General features: G+C 29.8%; 3 protein-coding genes and 1 long non-coding RNA gene across 13 annotated transcripts in view; all 4 read left to right on the top strand.

Moving 5' to 3' along the window:
* Positions 1–4,326: 4,326 nt before the first annotated feature.
* LOC132909839 (uncharacterized) lies at positions 4,327–5,081 on the top strand. Its single transcript, XR_009658629.1, has 2 exons — positions 4,327–4,457; positions 4,767–5,081. It is a non-coding gene; the product is annotated as an uncharacterized LOC132909839 (long non-coding RNA).
* Positions 5,082–7,255: 2,174 nt separating this feature from the next.
* On the top strand, positions 7,256–8,587 carry LOC132909831 (UDP-N-acetylglucosamine transferase subunit ALG14 homolog). 3 transcript variants are annotated; one of them, XM_060964943.1, is made up of 2 exons: positions 7,256–7,398; positions 7,916–8,587. In XM_060964943.1, the coding sequence occupies exon 2, from the start codon at positions 7,930–7,932 to the stop codon at positions 8,566–8,568; it is 639 nt and encodes a 212-aa protein (XP_060820926.1). In that variant the 5' UTR covers positions 7,256–7,398; positions 7,916–7,929; the 3' UTR covers positions 8,569–8,587. The 3 variants fall into 3 exon arrangements, with proteins under 3 accessions (XP_060820926.1, XP_060820929.1, XP_060820925.1); XM_060964946.1 differs by having other exon boundaries at positions 7,291–7,314; XM_060964942.1 differs by lacking the exon at positions 7,256–7,398 and adding an exon at positions 7,405–7,637.
* A 43-nt stretch (positions 8,588–8,630) lies between these two features.
* Positions 8,631–11,393, top strand: LOC132909829 (bifunctional peptidase and arginyl-hydroxylase JMJD5-like). 2 transcript variants are annotated; one of them, XM_060964939.1, is made up of 7 exons: positions 8,631–8,770; positions 9,428–9,572; positions 9,664–9,835; positions 9,947–10,108; positions 10,270–10,487; positions 10,574–10,726; positions 11,044–11,393. In XM_060964939.1, the coding sequence occupies exons 1-7, from the start codon at positions 8,631–8,633 to the stop codon at positions 11,299–11,301; spliced, it is 1,248 nt and encodes a 415-aa protein (XP_060820922.1). In that variant the 3' UTR covers positions 11,302–11,393. The 2 variants fall into 2 exon arrangements, with proteins under 2 accessions (XP_060820922.1, XP_060820921.1); XM_060964938.1 differs by having other exon boundaries at positions 9,944–10,108.
* Positions 11,394–12,899: 1,506 nt separating this feature from the next.
* Positions 12,900–21,407, top strand: part of LOC132909827 (ankyrin-3-like) — a 33,796-nt gene continuing 25,288 nt past the window's right edge. For 6 of the 7 annotated variants that reach the window (XM_060964937.1, XM_060964935.1, XM_060964936.1 and 3 more), the window contains exons 1-10: positions 12,900–13,002; positions 17,170–17,271; positions 17,394–17,526; positions 17,602–17,765; positions 17,932–18,087; positions 18,215–18,343; positions 18,413–18,610; positions 18,739–19,035; positions 19,867–20,064; positions 20,423–20,569. In XM_060964937.1, the coding sequence (XP_060820920.1) occupies positions 12,961–13,002; positions 17,170–17,271; positions 17,394–17,526; positions 17,602–17,765; positions 17,932–18,087; positions 18,215–18,343; positions 18,413–18,610; positions 18,739–19,035; positions 19,867–20,064; positions 20,423–20,569 (1,566 nt within the window). In that variant the 5' untranslated portion in view covers positions 12,900–12,960. Of the gene's footprint in view, positions 13,003–15,016; positions 15,265–17,169; positions 17,272–17,393; positions 17,527–17,601; positions 17,766–17,931; positions 18,088–18,214; positions 18,344–18,412; positions 18,611–18,738; positions 19,036–19,866; positions 20,065–20,422; positions 20,570–21,407 lie in introns of those variants that run through there. The other variant, XM_060964932.1, reaches the window with a different exon arrangement.

Below are 21,407 nucleotides of genomic sequence, written 5' to 3'. Positions count from 1 at the left end.
TGATTCTTTTATTTTACATGTCATATTGCGTTTCATTTTAGATACACAAGTACCTCGTGTAGACAGATTTTTTTCTTTATATGGTATTGGTAAATTTGGTGATTTTGGATCTTCAAAAAATGAATCATGTAGAAAGAACATATGTTCCTTAAATATTGTCGAAGAACTAAATTTTTTGTCACATATAATGCAATGCAGTTCTTTTAAACCATAACTTACATTTTCTTTACTTGCATCCATTATTGAATTAGTATTTGTATTAAAATTTGTTGTAAACATGTTTCCAGTTTCATTTTCTGTACTTTGTAGCTCATTAGTACTCGTTTTACATTTTTTTGTAATATTTATGTTGAATTTCATTAATTTTTGCCTTTTTGCACCATTTCTTGTTTTTTGTGTGTGTGTAAGGTTTATATGTAATGCTAAATTACAATCATTTGTTTTAGTTGCTACACTATCTTCTTTAATATCATATTCTACATTTCCATTTTCACCACTATCAACTTCATTACCAATTGTTTTTGATATTAAAGTATTTTGGTCTGATTCTGCTAAATTTATAGTAGAATTTAGTACATTATTATCTTTGAAACTTTTATTATCGTCTTGAGAAGTTTTAGTATGTGCATTTAATACTACATCATTTTCATGTCTGATGAGATCATTATTTTCTTCTGCTTTTTGTTGCTCATGTACATTAGTATCAAAATCTGTTATATGTGTAGACATATGAGATAAAAATGATCGTTTTCTTTTATATTTTTTAAAACAAACATTACAAATAAAAGAAAGGCTTCTTTTATATTTCCAATATTCTTTAAATCTTCGATCAATTTTAATAGATATATTAGAAAGTTTTAATTTTGAAATATTATTTAAATATTTTTCATCATTTAATTTTTCTATATCTTGCTTAAAGTTTTGGTTCTCATTTCTTATTTGAGTAACATCTGAATTATTTATATCATTTATCTGTTCGTCTTTTGCTTCCATCTCCAATAATAAATTTTTATCATTTGAATCAGTATGGTATATATTACTATTAAGAATTATTTCTTTTGTGTTAATATCATATTCATTTATATGATTATTTTGTATCTTAATTTCCTTTTCTGAATTAGAAATTTCATCTATATTAGTTGGAGCATCAAAAATACAATTCTTATTTAAAACACGAGTTTCGTTAAATACTTGTGCATTTCTAAATGTTGTATATGATTCAGAAGTTACAGCCATTTGTCCTGCCTCACATTTTTTAACATCATCTGTATGATGATTGAAGTCTTGGTGCATATTTTTAATATGTTCCTCAAAATTTATTGTATGATCAAATATTTTTGAGCAACAACAGCATTCAAATATAAATTGGTTATTGGTATTTAAATCTAATTGATCACTGAAGTTAATAATAGCAACTGCAAATTTCTTTTGTTTATGTAATGATTTTCTTTCACATTGTAAATGTATATCCATTAGATGTTGTTGAAAATGAAATAGAGAATTAATTTGTAAATTACATAGCGTACATTCAATGCATATTTTTTCATTTTGTACAAAGTTTACTTTACCTGAAAATTGTTGTAAAAGATTAAAGACTTCTGTACATTTACTGCACATTGCTACACTTTTTCTTATATGATATTCATAGATATTTCCAATACTTGATCTCAGTCTTGTTTTTATATTTATATCTCTTCTGTTGTTTAGAAAAAATTGTAAAATATTCTCTGGCGATATTTTATATGTCTCTTCTTCAAATTTTATATTTCTTATATTTTCATCAATTTTATCCACTACATTTTCTTCAAATATTGTACATCTTTCCTCAAACACTGATTTATATAATATACTCATTTCCTCTTTTTGTTTGAGTTCAGTAGTTCTGTATTTTTTATATGTAGAATGCTGTATTTCTGTGATATTCTTTGTTTCATTACGTATATTCTCATGCTTTTGTATATTCTCTTTATTTTCGATAGATTTGGTACTCTGAATTAATTTAGATAATTCAGATGTAGAAAGATCATCTATTTTAATCAAAGGTATTATCAAATTTTTGATATCTATACAATTTTTATGCCTTGCTATATCTTTGTTTATTTTGGTGTCAATCTTGTTTGATGGTATTATGGTAACTGTGGAAAAATTACTTGCATCCTTTCTTTTTCCTATTACTTTACAATCATTATTTTTGGTAACTTTATTACATTGTTTATATTTATTTACTGTACTGTATATCCTCTTTTGTTTGTTTTTCTTTGTTTGTAAATGGGAAGTTGATTTTATTGTTCTTTGTTTTCTATCTTTTGTATAAACACCATTCCCTGATTCTTCAGTTGTAATAGATTTACTAATATCACAGCTATTTTCTCTTTTAGTTTGTATCGAGATATTGCAATCTGTTTCATTAGTAGCATTAGATTGATTTCTCTTCCTACGTGTTTTTGCTTCTAGAGATCTTTGTTGTGATATGATAGGTAAACTGTTCTGTTGAAATTTCATATTTTGCTCATAGTGAATTTCGTTCTTATTGTATAAATTGCAATTTGCATTAGATTTATTGCAAAAGCACATTATATTTTGTAAATCATGATTTAATACTGCTTTATGGTCGTCTTCTATTATATTTGGTGTTTTAGTCATACCTAATTTCTTGTTATTCCTACAGTTTCCCAATAAGAAAACAGAAGTATTTATATCAGACTTGTTTAAAACTCGGTTCATAATACTTGTAGATTTTAAAGTATCTTTTGTTGAAATATTTAAATCTTCTTGGTATTTTTCACAGGTCCTTCTGTTTAATGTAGATCTGATTGTTGAATTCATTAATATATCCTGATTCTCATTTGCGCAACTAGCGAAAGTAGTGTTATAATTCTGGTTTTCTTTATAAATTATGCTAGCCATCGCTTGTCTTTCTCTTTTATAATTTTTACAAGAGAATTGCTTCTTATTATAAATATTTCCAAACCTACGAAAAATTATTTGAGTTCATTTTCTAGTTGTATTTACTTCTTAATAATATTAATTGTGATAAAATTAATATTAATATTTTTATTAATCGTAAAAAAAAATAATATTGATTTTTACCCTTCTGATAAAATATTGTATAATCTTTTATCGATTCTCACGTGATTTCCAAATTTTTTCTTTGGTAAATAGTTTCACTATGATCCTAATTATAAATGTCCATTTTCTGCTGTAAAAAATGTATTAAATTATTATTATTATTATATTTTCATATCTGATGAGATCATTATTAAAAATAATATATTTTATATAATTCACTTTTAATTCGTTTTTTAAAAATATAATTAATGTAAAAAATATCACACTTAATAACAAATAATTTACTTTTATAAAATTCCAATAGAATAAAAACTCACTTTATTTTTCGGAAACTTTTTGTTCAATTAAAAAAATTTCTTACTTACCTATTTATCACATTCGTCACAGGAGAACAATTTTGTAGAAATTACTCAATGGTATAAAATGTTTACGAATACTGCAGATCAAAATACAAAGAATCGATCTAACATCCAATATATCATTACGTCATACTCCTGTAAGTGCTTGATGCTAAATGATCATTGGTTCTGCATTCTAATAGTCAAGAGCCTATAAACAGGATGTGCATACATGTTCTAGACCTTTCTTACTGTACCATTTTAGTGTCATTCATGAGATTACATTTAACATAAAATAAGATTTGTTAAAATGAATGATTTTATTTTAGATTTTATAATTTATCTCAATTTTCTTCTTCACGTGGACTTCTTTTTTTAGAATTACACGTGTCAAGGGATGAACAAAAATGCTTCGTGTACATAAATTCTGGAGAATTAGTAATTTTTTTTTTTTTTTTTTATAGTTTATTTTGGTTTTTACAATTTTTCGTGAAGGACATTTGGTAAAATGTTATATCTCATTGGTAATAAAAAAATAAAATAAAAATAAATATAGCATGTAGGTGGCTACCCCTAGAGGGGTGCCAAGTGCCAACTTCCTGTTTTCTGTTATATCTTTTATGAACAGAATTAGTAATTAGATAAAATATGTATTAGCAGAGAGGAATTCCCTATCTGGTATTACAAAATAAAAATTGTATAACCTATATATCAATTCGTAACTGTTATTGAACATTATCTTAAATATGTTTTCTATTCCTCAATTTCATCAATTTAACTCTTTGAATACACTAAATTTGTGCGCGTTGGTATATACAAAAATCGAGCGTTCCTATTGGCGCAATATATTGTCACGTCAAATTGAGCATTCCTATTGGTGCGAAATATTAGAAAAGGCTTAGTTTTGAGGAGAAACGTGTCGTGGGGTGACACTGTACTTTTGAAAGTTGTGGAGCGAAAATTTGTTCCGTAGAGCGTACCCTGTCATTATTAGTACTTTCATTTCGACTTTACCAACATTTCTACACTTCTCTCTGCTTCATTTAAATAGTACGTTTTCATTTAATCACTACTTGATTATCATCTTAGTAAAATTAAGTAGTATTTGGGAACCTTTTTTTCTTTTATCGTTGACTATATTTGACAATTTACAGTCATCGATAGTTCATATTATCGATCTTTAAGGCAGAATTTGAATTCGATTATCGTTTCATTTCATTATAATTAGTTCCATTCTTGTAAATTATTAGGAGGATTTGAATTCTATTGTTGCTTTACCCTACTATAATTTGTTCTGTTATTGCAAATCATTGGTTTTGTCATACATTTATTTGAAATTGTTGATTTTCTTTTGTACAGATTATTGGCTGGTTACCTGATTGAAAGAATAGTGGCTTACGGCACATACGTCACAGACGATTAATAATCGATGGTTCAAACTGGTAGGAAATGAACGCCACAGATGATTAATAACCATTTGATTTCCCATGCAGATTTGGTAAAGGTTAAGTTATTATAATAAAGCAGACGTATGTACACGACAATTTTTTTTTTTTTATTGGATCAATGGTAATCAATATTTGTTATATAATTGTTATACGAGTTACGATTGATATATAATGATATCATTCTATAAAATAATTGCATAATTTGTTAAAGATCTTAAGATTTAAAGAAAGGGATTAAAAAGTCACTTTTTAAAAGTATTTCCAAATTTCCTACTATCTATAATTTCTGTGAAAAATGGATACACTCTTTGAAGTATGAATATTTGTAATTAAAAGTGAGATTTACTTTCATCGCGTTATACGCAATGGTCGCTAGCCTTTGTCGGTCGATTTCAGGAAATGTCATGGTACGTAACATTAGAGTGTGCATGGTGTGTGTCAAACTCGGGTGTCGGAGGCGTTCCGGGACGTTCTCTCTAGCGTAGATCCTTGCGCCCTAGTGTTATGTGTGAGAATCGTGGAGCGATTGTGTTGGTGTGCCTGTTTTGTCATTTTTTAAATATAGGGCTAGGTAGGATAGGTAGTATACTTTCTGGTGTGCTTGTTCATTAATTATAAGTAGGTAATGGCCGGACAGGTTGGCACTACCTGTCCAACCTGTTTCAGGAAATTTTGAAAGTTTGAAAAGTCGACGGCGAAGCCTTTCCTTTTTTTTTTTTTTTTTTATTTGGTAGAATTTTTATAATCAATTCTTATTGAGAATTATAAGAAAATTATTTTGGCGTGGATTATAAGTGTTTATAGTATGTTTGATTCTAGGACAGCGAATGAAACATGCCATCCGTCTCTCTGGTTTTGCCCATCGACTTTTCGAATTCCCCGAACGTTTACGTATTGCTCGAGCATGCACACGCGATCGGACAGCGATCGCTATAATCGTCGTTCTTCCATGCGCACTTGGATCAGCTTTCACGACTTACATTTTTATTACATCTTTGTAAGTTATTTGTTTGGTTTGCGATTTAGAAAGTCTCGAGCATAAATGTAAGTTTCAGCGGGCATCGCGCCCGAAGAAAGAAGAGGCTACGAGCCGAAGAAGCCCGGCAAATTGCTATAGAAGAGGGCAACTACTAATGGCTTTCCATCTTCTGCACCACCCAGACAATGGAAAGTCATTCTCGTCACTGTGCTCGCCTCTGGTATCTGTAGTAGTAGTAGTAGTGGTAGTAGTAGTAGTAGTAGTAGTAGTAGTAGTAGTAGTAGTAGTAGTAGTAGTAGTAGTAGTAGTAGTAGTAGTGTAGTAGTACAATAGTTGTGATTTGTTTGTTAGCTAACCTACACGTCAGCCCATCGTCGTGTTGGGCTAATCGCGCTCTTTGCCATTAGCGTTGCAAAGTTATTAATTACGGTTTGAATTAGAGTTGTGAATGTAAATTTCACGTTATCAGTTAGAGTTGCGAATGCAAAAAAGTACCGACTTCGGTTTGGATTAGCGTTACGATGATCGCGTTTGTTTTAGCGTTGCGAATTAAAAGATGTCGCGATTCTTAGTATTTTCTATCATGAATAATTATTAGAATTTGTCGAAGAGTAGAATTTGTTAATAATTATAATAATTGTAAATAATTATTAAAATGACGTTAATTTTAAATCAATTTCGTAGCGTTGCGATTCGTGACTATCGCGCATAGTTGAAATAGTTTTCTTTTTCATTTATAAGTAGTAATTTTAAATTAAACTCGTTTTAAGATCCAGCGTTGCGATATATTTCATCGGGATTGTTTTTTATCATTTTTACAATTAGCGCCCAAATTTCACCGGAATTGTAGAAATTTCTTATACTTATCTATATTTTTTTTTTTTTTATAGTTTATTTTGGTTTTTACAATTTGTCCTGAAGGACATTTGGTAAAGTGTTATATCTCATTGGTAATAAAAAAAATAAAATAAAAATAAATATAGCATGTGGGTGGCTACCCCCAGCGGGGTGCCAACTCCGTGTTTTCTAAGTTATATCTTTTATGAGGTCTATTGGGTGTTTCCTTTTTAGTCTTCTTGCGATGTTTGTTGTGTTGTTCGTTTCCGCTGCCAGCTGGTTCGGGTGTGTTTCTATTCTTTCTCTGTATCTTTTTGCGAGTCTGGTAATCTCCTCCTTGACCGTTGGTATACTTGTCTATATGAAATAGAAAAGTAAATATGAACTTTCCCCTAGAACCGTACAATTAAATAGATTCTTGTCTATGCTAGTGTGTAACCAAACAGGGCAGGTTCCTACTTTTATAGGTTCTTGTATATGCTAACTTTAGTTCATACTTTGCCGCATGGTGCGGTACCTGTACTGTGAACTAGTAGAACTACGGGCGTGAGCACTCTCGTTTCTTCTCTAATATTATATATTTGTCAATAGTTTTATTTAACCTTGGTTGTGTGTGTATACGACAGTGTTTCGTTCTCTTAGTGTATGTTTATAACCTAAATTTCACATTCTGTAGCTGTCAATATAGTATTTGTTATTAAATTTATATAAACAACTATTTATCTCCGTAAGATTTGCAAAATTATAAATATTTATTTACATACTCTCTTGAATATATTTATATTAAATTTATGAGGACTAACAAAGAATTGATTATTAATTACATATTTTAATCTAATATATGCGTAATGTACGAAGTACGAAAATTTTAAGAATTCAAATCGATTGATAAGTTACTATTGTAAATAAAAGATAGCTACATTTTTATCTTTGGATCACCCGTATTAATCATATTATAGATAGATGGTAACACGTTAAGTGTAGCGAATGTATGCATTGTTTAATAAATTAATAAATATATGTAGTAAATCTAAGAATGTTATACATTTTTATAATTTTCAATACTTTTGGACTAAGATCTCATGTAAATGCATACATTGACTAATTGAAGTATTATTTTTAGAAGAACTTTTATTAGATTTTATGTTTTCATGACATATATATGCAATATTTAACAATTCATTCTGTTTTGGCTTATCTAAAGCAGCTTGATGGATTGATTATTTTAATTTAAATTGTTACAGGTTATACTACAAAAATGTATGCGATATATTACATTTCTATTTGTATAATTGTTTGTATGATAATCATTGCAAGAGTATATTTTGTAATGTTTCCTACACATAAAACAAGCGGAAGGAAATCGATTCGAAATAAACCAGTTAAAACAATGATTGTATTAGGATCTGGAGGACATACCGCAGAAATGATAAGAATACTTAATTATTTAAGCTTTAAAAATTACTCACCGAGAGTATATGTGTATGCTGATACAGATTCAATGAGCATTGAGAAAGTTAAATATTTAGAGAAGAATAATTTAGATTATAAGATAATTAAAATTCGTAGAAGCAGAGAAATTCATCAGTCATACTATACATCTATTTATAGTACTATTTATGCAACTCTGGAATCAATTCCTTACTTGTGGAGAGAATGTCCAGAGTTACTTCTATGTAATGGTCCAGGAACTTGTGTCCCTTTATGTATAGTAGCATTCTTGTTTAAAGTATTTTGTATTGCGCAAACTACTATAATATTTGTTGAAAGTTTTTGCAGAGTCAAAACATTGTCATTAACGGGAAAAATTTTATATTATATAGCAGATTACCAAATAGTACAATGGCCATATTTACAAGAACCAGATGACAAAAGTAGTAAAATATTTTATTTCTAAATAAAATAACTTTAATTTATACCTATGATTTATTTTCTAGTTCCATACATCATTTTTAAAAAATGTCTAATTGCACGATTATTGCCAACTTTATATCATGGAATCTATTAGCTGAAAATATAGAAAATTATTTACCTATTGAAATGAAGATACACTTGTCATCGGTAGAAAGCAATTTAAAAACATCCATTGAAGATAAAATGTAAATAGAAATTTTTATATAACTGTATAAAATAATTATAAAAATAAAAAAAATCAAATTTTATTTCATGATTTTTTATTACACATATATAATTCTAATTACATGAATATATTTAAACTTCTAACCTAAATAAAAGGAAACAAGATTAGCATGAGTTAGAAAAATAGAAGCAATGCTTATAACTCTCTTGGAGATCATTTTATAGTTATCAAATTGAATTAAATCTATACTACATTTTATAGAAACATATATTGTTTATTTATTACAAGAGTATTATAGCTATATTGTAGTAGTATAGCTATAATGTGATTTCTAAAAGTAATTTTAAAATAACAAATTTTTATTAATCTAATTCCTTCCTTCAAGGCTTCAAATTTCTCTGATAATAAATAGTAATATATAAACATTTATCTAATATTGTCAATATTATATTCAAACATAAAATTAATGTAATTTCTTTTTCTCTTTCTAATGTAATTTCTAAAGATCTTTAAATGATATTGGGTCCATTTATATTATTTTATGTTACTTATTTAGCTATAATTATGGGATAGTATATACAATAAATAAACTGCTATATGGCTTTATATATTTCAATCGTACTTTTTACATAAAAACGGTAAGAATGATATTTAATGCTTATCTTTTTTATGGAAGGATTCCATCGATAAAATGGATAAAAAATTCGTTAATAGTAGTTGAAGCTTGTATGGATAAAACGTGGGAAGTATTAAATTCTGGTCACTGGCAATTTGTTCCAATTGAATATCGATACTGTTACACATTATGTACTATCTTAAAGGTAATATTAATCATTCTGTTGAATATATCTTATACTATATGTTATATCATATTTATGTAAGTGTTTGTAATTTGATACTCTATATCTACAGGCAGTTCTACTGGAGCTTCAGTACAATAATGATACTAAACAATTTACAAAGAATACAATTTTGTTGAGGAACATTATTCAGCTGATTGATAAAGGTATTCTATTAGGAGCGCCACTTCCAAATGTAATTGATTTATTACCAAAAGTTGCTTCAATGTTGAATAGTTGTATCAGTAAGTCTTACTTATTATAATACCATATGCGTGTTTATGATAGTGTTAATATATCGTATGTATCAATAGCTGTTGTACTTTCACATGATTATTTGTTATCTTCTTCAGCAGAGTCATTGGGAAAGTTAGATGTAGAGGAATTAATTATTGATTCTGAAAGTTTATATAATTTTATATTGCCGGGATTTATTGAAATTGTTCAGTATGTTGAACCTTCGATGGAATTATTTTACACAAAAATATTTATGCCAAAAGTACCAGCAATAATGAAAGGTAACATTTTTTTATCAATCTGTATATTTGTTATATCATGTCAATTTTAAAACAGGAAAGAAGATTATTTTTAAGCTATACTAGTGTATACATACAGTTGATATCTTTTTTTTATTAATTTCTATTGTAATTTAATTTGAAATACATGTAATATGTTTTAGGTTGTATCAAACATTGGAAAGCTCTAGAACAATGGAAAGATCTAAAGTATTTAATTAGCGTAGCTGGAAATAGAACGGTTCCTATTGAAATTGGTTCACATTATATAGATGAAAATTGGTCACAACAACTTCTTAGTTTTTCAGAATTTCTACAAAAATATGTATTAACGAAAGGTGACCAAGTTGGTTACTTAGCTCAACATCAATTATTTGAACAGGTTTTGTTTTTTATCCCTCGATATTTGTTACAGTTTTAACGTTTCTAACGAAAATCTAAATATTAATTATGCCAAAATGATTCTAGATTCCTGAATTGAAAGATGATTTTACAATTCCTGAATATTGTAACTTTACAGACAATGATGATGTGGAACAACCAGATATAAATGTTTGGTTTGGACCTAGCGGAACTGTTTCACCTCTACATTTTGATCCTAAAAATAATCTTTTGTGCCAAGTATGAAAATTAATTGTCATTTTATGATAAGATATAAGTTAAATTATTTGCGAAAAAATAATATATTATAGTTTATTGTATATACTAAATCTCAAATTTTTGCTACATAATTGTATTATTTATTATTGAATATTATTGTATATAGAATTTAATTATTGTCATTTCTAATTTTTAACTTCTCCTATTTTAGAGAAGTAAATTATAATCTAATACCTCTGTATCGTTATATTATATAATTATAATCTAATAGCTTTGTATTAGATTAGTATATAATTTAGTGTATTAACCTATAGCATTGACTTTTTACTAAATTTTAGATATTTGGACATAAGCGGGTCATTTTATACCACCCAAATGATTCATCTAATTTGTATCCATATGATACAAGATTATTGAGTAACACTGCACAAGTTGATCCTTTGAATCCAAATTATGAGAAATGGCCTAATTTTAGCAAAGCTAAAGGTTTGATGACCTATTTGAGACCTGGAGAAATACTTTACATTCCTCCAAAATGGTGGCATCATGTAACTTCTTTGACTCCAAGCTTTTCGATTAGTTTCTGGTGGAGTTAAGTACAAAAGAATATATTTATAAATTATTGACGTGCTTGTAACGCTCTCCATGTACAATGACTTATTAAAGTATTTGAAAGTTTTAACAAATACAGTATATATGTATGTTAAATTAAAGTTTTCTAAATAATAGAAGATAAAAAAGTAAATGGCATAAATATTAACATTGAGATAAAAGAAAATATATATTTTCAATACATATATATTTATTTATGATCATAAGAATAATTTATGCGGTACGTTGTTGGTAGGATTAATTAAGAAAGGCAAAGAGAGAAACGGGAATAAAAGGAATATTGTCTAATAAACGTGTAAGTATGAGAAATTATGAGGGCATAGTAAAAGAAGAAATACATGAAATTATTCCCTCAAATCTTGCACAAATTTTCAATTAATATTTGATAAAATTGATTGAATTATAAGAAGAAAGAGTTGGAGTCAATAAAAATGACTAAGATAAATAAGCAAGTAATAAACAAGAAATCAATACAAAGAAGATAAAAAGAAAAGAAACGTTTATCAACTTAAAAAAGATGAATTTTATTGGTAATCTGTATATTTGTTATTGCTCCATTGGTTAACAGTACGTAAAACAAGTGTAAAGTGCTGGATCTACTACGGATATAAAGTGTTAGATGAAATTTTTTACATGTATTATAGGACAACTAATTATTTAATTTTATGTTAGATCGCATACATGACGAAAGGAAGGACAGCAAATTTGAGAATAAAGGTGAAAACAATATAAACACTGATATTCCAATTTTAATACAGAAATATAAATGAAGAGAAACAAAAATCGTACATCAAAAAAATGGACTAACAAAGTATCGACATCTTATAATGCTTTAATATTTCAGCAAAAGAGATTTCTAATATTTTGTATAATTTTCTTCCAATGAAATGTATTAAAAATTGATAATCCTTATACCTTTTTACTACTTTGTCATAAATAACTCCTAATGCATGAATCATTACTGTATAAAAATTTTACGTTTATTACGTTTCATACATACTTATATAACATATAAATATGTATAAAATGAAACGATATTTAATTTTTTATAATTATTTTGTTATTTGCTATTAATATAAATAAGGTACTTGTCATCATGATTTCTATTTCAATAATATTACATTTTTTCTTATTCTTCCTAATGGTGGTAATAAAGTAATATCAAATTGTTGAATGTAAATTAAACTTTTTAAAGGCTTATTCTAAAAAAATAATCAGAGATAATTTTGATACAAGGAAGGCATGCCTATCCTTCGATTTGATTTAGTAGCGATAACGATACGAAACAAGCACCTTAGGAATATTACAATTGATAAAATAAGTCAATTATGCATAATTTTCTTAACGTCAGCGAAAAAAGAAGCGGAGCTTTTTAATTCAGCTATTTTTTATTTTGGGTGGCAGAAAATAATATTATTACGTTAAAGTAACGATTAGTAAAACGGAACAGTGCTAATTATGTTTCATTGGTTTAAATAAAATATGTATATGCAAATCATCGAAGCAGATGCACCACAAAGGCGTTCATGAGAATAAAACGGAATGCTATAAATACCCTCTGACCTACGTTTTCAGTATAGAGTGTAGAAAATATACGTATACGTAAAGTCTGTCAAACGAAATACACAGTTTATTATTTGGGAATGACGACAGAGGAGGCATTTCCACCGATCATTAAGTTCCAGGTAAAAATGTGTGAAAATAACATATGTCAAAGGATGTGCAACATATTTGTGTTAAAGCTTATACCACAATGTATATGACGCATTTAAAAAATTTCTTTCCTCTTTTCAGTGCACATCGAGCTAAATATATTTCCGGGTTTTCGAAACAAATATTACAGTAATAGCATCCCACGAATAATAATCGCAGCATACTATTTCTTAATAGAATTTCGATTCTCATACCCATATCAAAAAGATATCGACTGCCTTGTTATACTAATTACATCCATATTTACGTTGTAATATTGGCGAAAATCCAGTGTTTAAGAAGGTGAAAGATATTTTTAGAAAATTCATATAATTATCGTATTGTTAGTTCACGAAACGAAATGTGTTAGTTATGACGAAATAGGAAGTCAAAGCAGTTTAGCTTTACATACCTAAATACTATAAACGTTACATCATTTTTTAACATAAAGTATATATAAGAATGCAATTTTTTATAATCATATCGCAAACTTTAATTGGAAAACAGAGATGTTATTAATATTTAAAGACATGTAAGTGACATTAAAGTATTTCGATTATTATTAAACGTATTCTACAATTCTTTTTCTCAAAATAAGTAGCTTCTCAACATCTTTTTTCTGACATAATCAACAACAAAGACAGTGTAAAACATGTACAAAGTAAAACATGATTTCTCATATTCTAACAGTCGCAGCATTCATGATTTCAAAGCTTTTTTTTTTACTTATGATACATATTCTTTTGTTTTCTAAGATATAATAATATTATCTTATAAAATGTAATAATACTAATAAACGATTACTTATTTACTACATTTTATAATTCTCTTTAACCCGCCACAATTCAATTTTCATTATATCTGCAATCTACGTATGTTTTTTTCTACAATGTAAAACGCAGGTGATTATGTTTCGAAATTAAACGTAATGATAGGTAAATTACATGTTGTTGGTTGTAGAGAATTTTACATAATTTGGAAATGTAAGATTACTGTTAAGTCAGCTAACGCTCGTACGACAAAATAATGATAAACAGTTTGGAATGACGTTTAAAAATATCAGTAAACTCAGTATATAAATATTAGTAAATTATGCGTTATAGAATGTATTATTCTATTCATCGTGTGCATAAATGCAAGTGCAGGAAATGCATATATTAATGGAAGAATTAAATGGGTTAAATACTGGATTTTTTTGAAGAAAATTTAAAGTTTTAGAATATTATTCTTAATATTATTGGAATATTATTTTTAAAAGTTGTACGATTATTTAATATGTCATATTGATCGTAAGCTTTCCATTGACCTTAGTCAACTTACTTTTACCACATTAACTACGTATCATAAAACAACGAGAAAGTTAGTTAATAGTCATTTTTGAATTCGTTCGACTATCGCACATGCGTAGAATCTCTCGAACGTATTATGTATTGTGTTTTCATTGCTATAGTTTCCTATATATATATATATATATATATATATATAACACATATACCGCATAAAAAAAATAACCTATCTTTATCTTTTATTTCTTTCTTAGAACGTAAGTTGACCAAATTATCGCGAATGACTAATTTGCAATTTGATATCATATATAAGGTATTTACCTAAATGTAAGTAGACTTGTTCGAAGATAAAACAATATAGAACCAGCTGTTAAAAATCTCGCCATGTTCCATTGAATTTTTGTTGTTGATGTAATAAGAAATCGTGTCCCATGATACATCGACCTATGTAATATCGGTGGTAATATTTGTTCGGCCGATATTCGCATGTTGAGAAACCTGGTTAATTTTCCTAGGCTGTTATACCCCTAGAGGGAGAGCGAGAGACAGAGAGAGAGAGAGAACGAAAGAGAGAGAGAGAGAGAGAAAGGGAGAGAAAGTACGCGTATGCGTAGGTGTGTGATCAGATTTGATAGGCGCGTGCGCATAGTGTCGGGAACCGATACACCGCATGAGTTGGTGGGAGAAAAACAAGGACAGGTATAAGAAGGGGTGAGAAAGGCAACGATGCAACCCCTGTTTTTCCCGTAATCGTTGCCGCTCGATTCTGCGCCTTAGTTTCGTATGCGGGGCGGCTCCTATATTCCTATTCATCTATCGCCGCGTTACCTCAGGAGTGCATGAATGGTGATTTAACGCGTGCCTAGAAAAAGAACCTTCGTGTTCGGCAGTTGCTGGACGAGTGAAAGAATTAGGAGGATAGTGCCTAGTCTCTTATAAAGCACGATGGTTACGGATAGTACGAGTCAGGTATGGTTCTATATATTTTGCGTAGCGAGAGGCGCCGGAACGTCGCCGGTATTTTTTCCACCCCCGACTGATCGAAGGGTGTGAACGTTGACCGATAATATCGAAATAATTTGATTTCCTTCGTTGCTAGACGATAGCCACATCGACTTTCCGAATTCTGTTTTCCCTCGCTTCGTGAATTTTCTTTGCCCCGGCATTAAATGTACCGAAACGAGCGGAACTTTAAAATTCTGCCTGATAACCATAGATAAAGCAAAAGGCAGTCGTGAGAGGGGATGATGTAAGCAAGATATACATACGTACATACGATAAAGGTAGACGTTTTATAAGCCGGTTGTTGCCGTGTGGTTACCACTTTGCGCATATTAATTTAGACATAATCAAAGCAACGTAACTTGCTATAAACGTTCTAGCAGACAAAATTTATCAAGCGGAATACATCGAAGTTGTTGGTAGGATAAAGGTCATGGTCAAATCGTAGCGTATAATGTAACCAATTGCATTACTCGGATCGAGTACTTGAATCAAAAGTAATACCACTTTTATGTTTCAAAACGAAGAAGACGGATAAAAGTTCTATGATGATATCGATCTGTTAAAAGTTTCTCAATTATTTATTTTATCTATTATCGTATTTTGTAAACGTTGGTTGAAAATCAAATTAAATCTGAAATTAATTTTATTGCTAATATAAGGGATTCGTATGCGAATTTTATATCATATTAATGAAATCATTTCGATTTTAATATGACAACATTCGTATCGTTTTTACAGATACAGCTTTTTTGTCAGACGAAAGTATATTTTTATACCGTATAATTTATTTATTCATATTGTTTATCGTTTATCGATAATTTATGTAACTCGTTTAGATGAACACTTTATCAAGCTGTTTCTTAAGCAATTGCTAATGTACGCAGTAGGACAAAGTATCCTAAAATCGAATAGTATTATACAATTGGTACTTGTACTATAAGTATTAATTTTGCTGCATTGACCAAAGGTTAACCAACGACCGATCATTTTGATACGCTTTGATCTCTATCGTCTGAAATTTAATTCTTCAAAAACTGAGCGTTATTTATTTATCTACACGAACCTGTTTTTTAATATTTTTCAAATAGAATTAAACTGCTTAATCTTGGTGCCCTTTTTGCGATTGGTCCCATAAACGTAAATGTACACATTTGTAAAGCTATTTAATTTTTTAAATTATAACATAGATCGCGTAAAAAGTTGATCGAAGTTAATTACATTAATTACAGAAGGTTCTTTTTATAAATTCATTTAGGTATTCTAAATACAATTCCTTTATTTATTCAGATTTATTTTTCCCATTTTCTTACTTCTCATTTAAGTACAAATTACCATTACGAACTACTATGGAATTTCATATACCGTTGTTAAATATTATAAGGATAGAATTTTATTTTGCAACTGGTCCACAAGCTAAAAATATTTAAGAAACGTTCCATTTTGCGATACCGCTGCTACGTTCGGTTACAAAGTCGTATAATATTTAATAAACATATTTATATTTAAGAACTTCAAAATATGTTTCTAACGATTACTTTATGTTATTGGAAAAAGTCATTAATCATGAAACGTGTAAAAAGACTGATATCCAGGTGAAAATTATCGATAACTATTCTAACTTACTATTGAAAATTTTCTATCATAAAATTCTTGTTGTCGAATGAATTTTTCTTTAAGGATCTTTTAGATGTACATAAATTTGCTATATTTAGGACGATTAATACTAATTGTGAAGTAAGCGAAGAAGAAATAATCGGGGAACGTTACGTTACGATTGGTAATCGTAATTGCGACCGTAGAATTTATAAATTAATAGAACAAAATAAATATTAATATCGTATTTAATGCTGGTGTGTTTCTCTGATTTAGGCTGACGACACGACAGCATTTCTTCGTGCTGCTCGGTCCGGAAACCTTGAAAAAGTGATCGAATTCCTCGATACCGATTTAGATATTAATACAGCTAATTCGGTAAGTATCGAGTTAATCTATAAATCGTTCTAATTAGTCCATGTTACGTGCAGATTCATTAGATGGTATTATATCGGTTCTGTATTAAATGGAAAAACTTCATGTTACGTGTCACGTTTCAGAATGGTTTAAATGCTTTACATTTAGCATCGAAAGATGGTCATGTTGAAATAGTAACGGAATTATTAAAAAGAGGCGCTAAAGTGGACGCAGCTACGAAAAAGGGGAACACTGCGTTGCACATAGCTTCGTTGGGTAAATATAATTGTTTGTTACTAATTCGATATAAATGTATATAATTACTGAATAAAATTGATAACATGCTTTTAGCCGGCCAAGTGGAAATAGTAAATATTCTTATTCAGTATGGTGCTGCGGTTAATATTCAATCTCAAAATGGTTTTACACCTTTATATATGGCCGCTCAAGAAAATCACGATCAAGTGGTTAAATTACTGCTCGGCAATGGAGCCAATCAGAGTCTTGCTACAGAGGTGAATATTATCTAAAACTTTGCATGCCAATATTTAAAAATTGCATTGCGCGATTGAGACGTATCCGCGCTTACTTGCTTCTCCATTCGAACGACTCTATCTATATTCATGAAATGTTTTATGTATCTCGTAATTGGAATGGTGAAAGATAAAAATAATTCTTCAGGATGGATTTACACCTCTCGCAGTAGCGATGCAACAAGGACACGATAAAGTCGTCAGCGTTCTTTTAGAGAATGATTCTAAAGGAAAAGTTAGACTACCAGCACTTCATATCGCGGCTAAGAAAGATGATTGCAAAGCTGCGGATCTGTTATTACAGGTGAACAACGATACAAGTAGCTGATCGTTATTGGAATTGTTATATTTCTTATTCACGACTATCGCGATCGCTTTATATTTTAATGTTGACGTGCTAAAGATGATTAATTTTTTATTTCCTTTTTCAGAATGATCACAAGCCCGATGTTACGTCAAAAAGTGGTTTCACTCCTTTGCATATCGCCGCCCATTACGGAAACGAAGAGATAGCACGTTTATTGATAAAGCGTGGAGCTGATGTTAATTATTTGGCAAAGGTGCGAATACATTGATACGGACAAGAGTAGTTATAAGCCTGTACTGATATTTTTCATTTCTTTTATCAGCATAATATAAGCCCTTTACACGTAGCGGCGAAGTGGGGTAAAAACAACATGGTTAAAGTATTATTAGAAAATTCCGCGCAAATCGATGCTAAAACTAGGGATGGTTTAACACCGCTTCATTGTGCAGCAAGATCTGGTCATGAACAAGTGATTACCACACTTCTTGAACATTCTGCACCAATTAGTGCACGAACGAAAGTACGTAAACGACGTTAACCGCTCGTCGTATCAACAATTTTATTGGCCTATATGTTTGAAAGATATACGTACTTGTAAATTAATCGACATTTCGACTTTATCGACGAACGTGTCAATTCATTTCACAGAATGGACTCGCACCGTTACACATGGCATCGCAAGGAGATCATGTGGATGCAGCGAGAGTATTATTGTATCACCGAGCGCCAGTGGACGAAGTTACGATCGATTATTTAACGTCTCTTCACGTTGCCGCGCACTGCGGCCACGTTAGAGTCGCGAAACTACTTTTGGATCGCAAAGCTGATCCAAATGCACGCGCTTTAAATGGCTTCACACCATTGCATATCGCTTGCAAGAAAAATCGAATAAAAGTTGTCGAACTCTTATTAAAACACGGAGCATCGATCGAGTCTACTACCGAGGTAATTACCGTATAACGATTGTCCCCATAATTACACGTTAATTATCGCTTATAAATCATATTCGCTCGCAAAGAATAATTTCTTTCGTTCAAGTTTATTTTCTCTTTTTTTTTTTAAGTTATTCACCCGTTCATCGTTAATTTTCATTCCGAGTTGGTCATTTAAACGACAGACTTTAGAATATAATTCGGTAAAAGATGATGGTCTAGATGATATATTCTACTATATAAAGACCAAGTACTTACGTTTGTCCCGTTTGTGCTCAAATCTTGGAAATGAAAAATATTGCATAGTTTTTATCAGATTATTTTACCTTTTTCGATTACCTTTACCCAAGGATCGATAACTGTCCCTTTTAAATACTTTATCGTCGTGTTTCTTCACGTGAGAGTCGTGCGAGTTATAAGAAAAATTTATTTTTATTAAATTAGCGCGATTCGCGAGAAATGGACACGTTTTGAAATTGGCCAATCGTTAAGAAGATACTTAAAATTTCTCATCTTTTTAGCGTTTGACTCAAGAACTAAGTAAAAGATACTCGTCAGTTACTCCGCTACGCCATTTATAAATGTATGTCTATAATTAAGATAATGAAAAAGAAACGCGTTAGAAAGGGAAATACATCAGGTTTGTTTGTTATAGAACGCTTTATAGTTCCTTGGTTACGAAAAGACTGGTTAACGGCTATTGATACTATCATGATCAATACAGATGATCATTTCTATGTATTCTATGTATGTCGATAAATATACTCCGAAGAAGAAAGTGTTGGTACGAAAGTCATGGAGTCATAGTAGCAAAATGTTAATAGAAAATACATATATTTTACAGTCTGGACTGACTCCATTACATGTGGCCAGTTTTATGGGATGTATGAATATCGTGATATTTCTACTGCAACACGAAGCCAATCCTGATGTGCCAACTGTTAGGGGTGAAACACCTCTACATCTGGCAGCTAGAGCTAATCAGACAGACATTATTCGAATTTTATTACGAAACGGAGCCAAAGTCGATGCTCGTGCAAGGGTAAGTAAACAAAGAATCTTGCTTGAAAACCATATTTCCGGACGTGATCAGGTTTCCTTAATATTTTGGCAAAAATTGCACTTTGTAACAAAACGATACATATAAATGGTCACATGCGCATTCCTTGTTATTAAATGTCTCGCACATTCCATTAACCAGTCTCATTATGTTTTCTATGTTTATATCATTATCGTTATTATACTTATTTTTTATAATACATACGCATTACGCCGTTAATTTATTATAAAAGTTATTACTACTGATTATGAGCTATAATGATTGTACATGTGTATACGATATATACTGATATATCATATATTAACAATATGGTAATTTAGCGTATGTTCCGATATTTTAGGAACAACAAACACCTCTTCATATTGCGTCGCGATTAAGAAATATTGATATCGTTATGTTACTTCTGCAACATGGTGCAGCAGTTGATACTACCACGAAAGATATGTACACAGCGTTGCATATCGCGGCAAAGGAAGGCCAGGAGGAGGTAATGTACAAAGAAATTTCAAAGATAGCGGATTACATCGGTACTCAAAGTAGATTATTTTTATTTTGGACAAGATATCGTGAGTACTTTATATAGGTTCTGTAATAAAAAAAATTTCTTATTTTCCGTTGTTATATACAGATTTTTCTCTTTATCATTTACATTTCATTTCATATTCTGTTAATTAAGTTTTGTTTACACTTGTTATATTTTATGTTAAGTTATTTATCTGTAATGAATTTTAATAAAATTTTTCACCATGTTAATTTATTTTTTACGTTGCCTTCTTTCAACGTTACGTTGCGTAAGTCATTATTAATATTTTAAAAATTCATAATTTCATCTTATTATTTTCATTCTGCGTTCGTATTTATGTTGCCATTTAGATTCACCTGTAAACTGATTTTTGCAAGGTAAGAAGTTGAGAAATCCTCTTCCCGTTATAAAGTAATCTTAACAACCTGATCAGTGAATGTAGTAATAAAAGATGATTATCAGGTCATCCAATAATGTGATTTTTCTAAGAGTTTAAAACAATGCAACGGGTTACGATTGGAATTTTTATAGAAGAGGAGTAGGAAACTTGATAGAAAAATGGCAAAAAAATTGTAGAGAAAGACGGAATATGTACAATGTATCGCTTCTTGCATTACTTATATGGTACGATCTAATATACAGGATGAGTCACTTAAGACTGGAAGCTGAAACATCTTGGAAACTATTAATTATATGGAAAAGTGTTTTAAACGAAAGTGGAATAGTTCCGAGGTAGTTGTTCGATATGATGCATTTTCGTAAACGAATCGTACGAAAATTGGTACGTATTTAGGTAAAATAC

Source organism: Bombus pascuorum, chromosome 8 (genome assembly GCF_905332965.1).
Source record: "Bombus pascuorum chromosome 8, iyBomPasc1.1, whole genome shotgun sequence".
In the NCBI taxonomy this organism is placed as follows: domain Eukaryota; kingdom Metazoa; phylum Arthropoda; class Insecta; order Hymenoptera; family Apidae; genus Bombus; species Bombus pascuorum.
This window is presented reverse-complemented; position numbering and strand designations above follow the sequence as displayed.

Excerpts from the sequence above, each read along its gene's own strand:
- LOC132909831 (XM_060964943.1), top strand. The coding sequence starts at position 7,930 with ATGTATGCGATATATTACATTTCTATTTGTATAATTGTTTGTATGATA.
- LOC132909829 (XM_060964938.1), top strand. The coding sequence starts at position 8,631 with ATGTCTAATTGCACGATTATTGCCAACTTTATATCATGGAATCTATTA. Across the intron at positions 10,109-10,269 it reads AGTACCAGCAATAATGAAAG|GTTGTATCAAACATTGGAAA; the intron begins GTAACATTTTTT and ends AATATGTTTTAG. Across the intron at positions 10,727-11,043 it reads AAAATAATCTTTTGTGCCAA|ATATTTGGACATAAGCGGGT; the intron begins GTATGAAAATTA and ends ACTAAATTTTAG.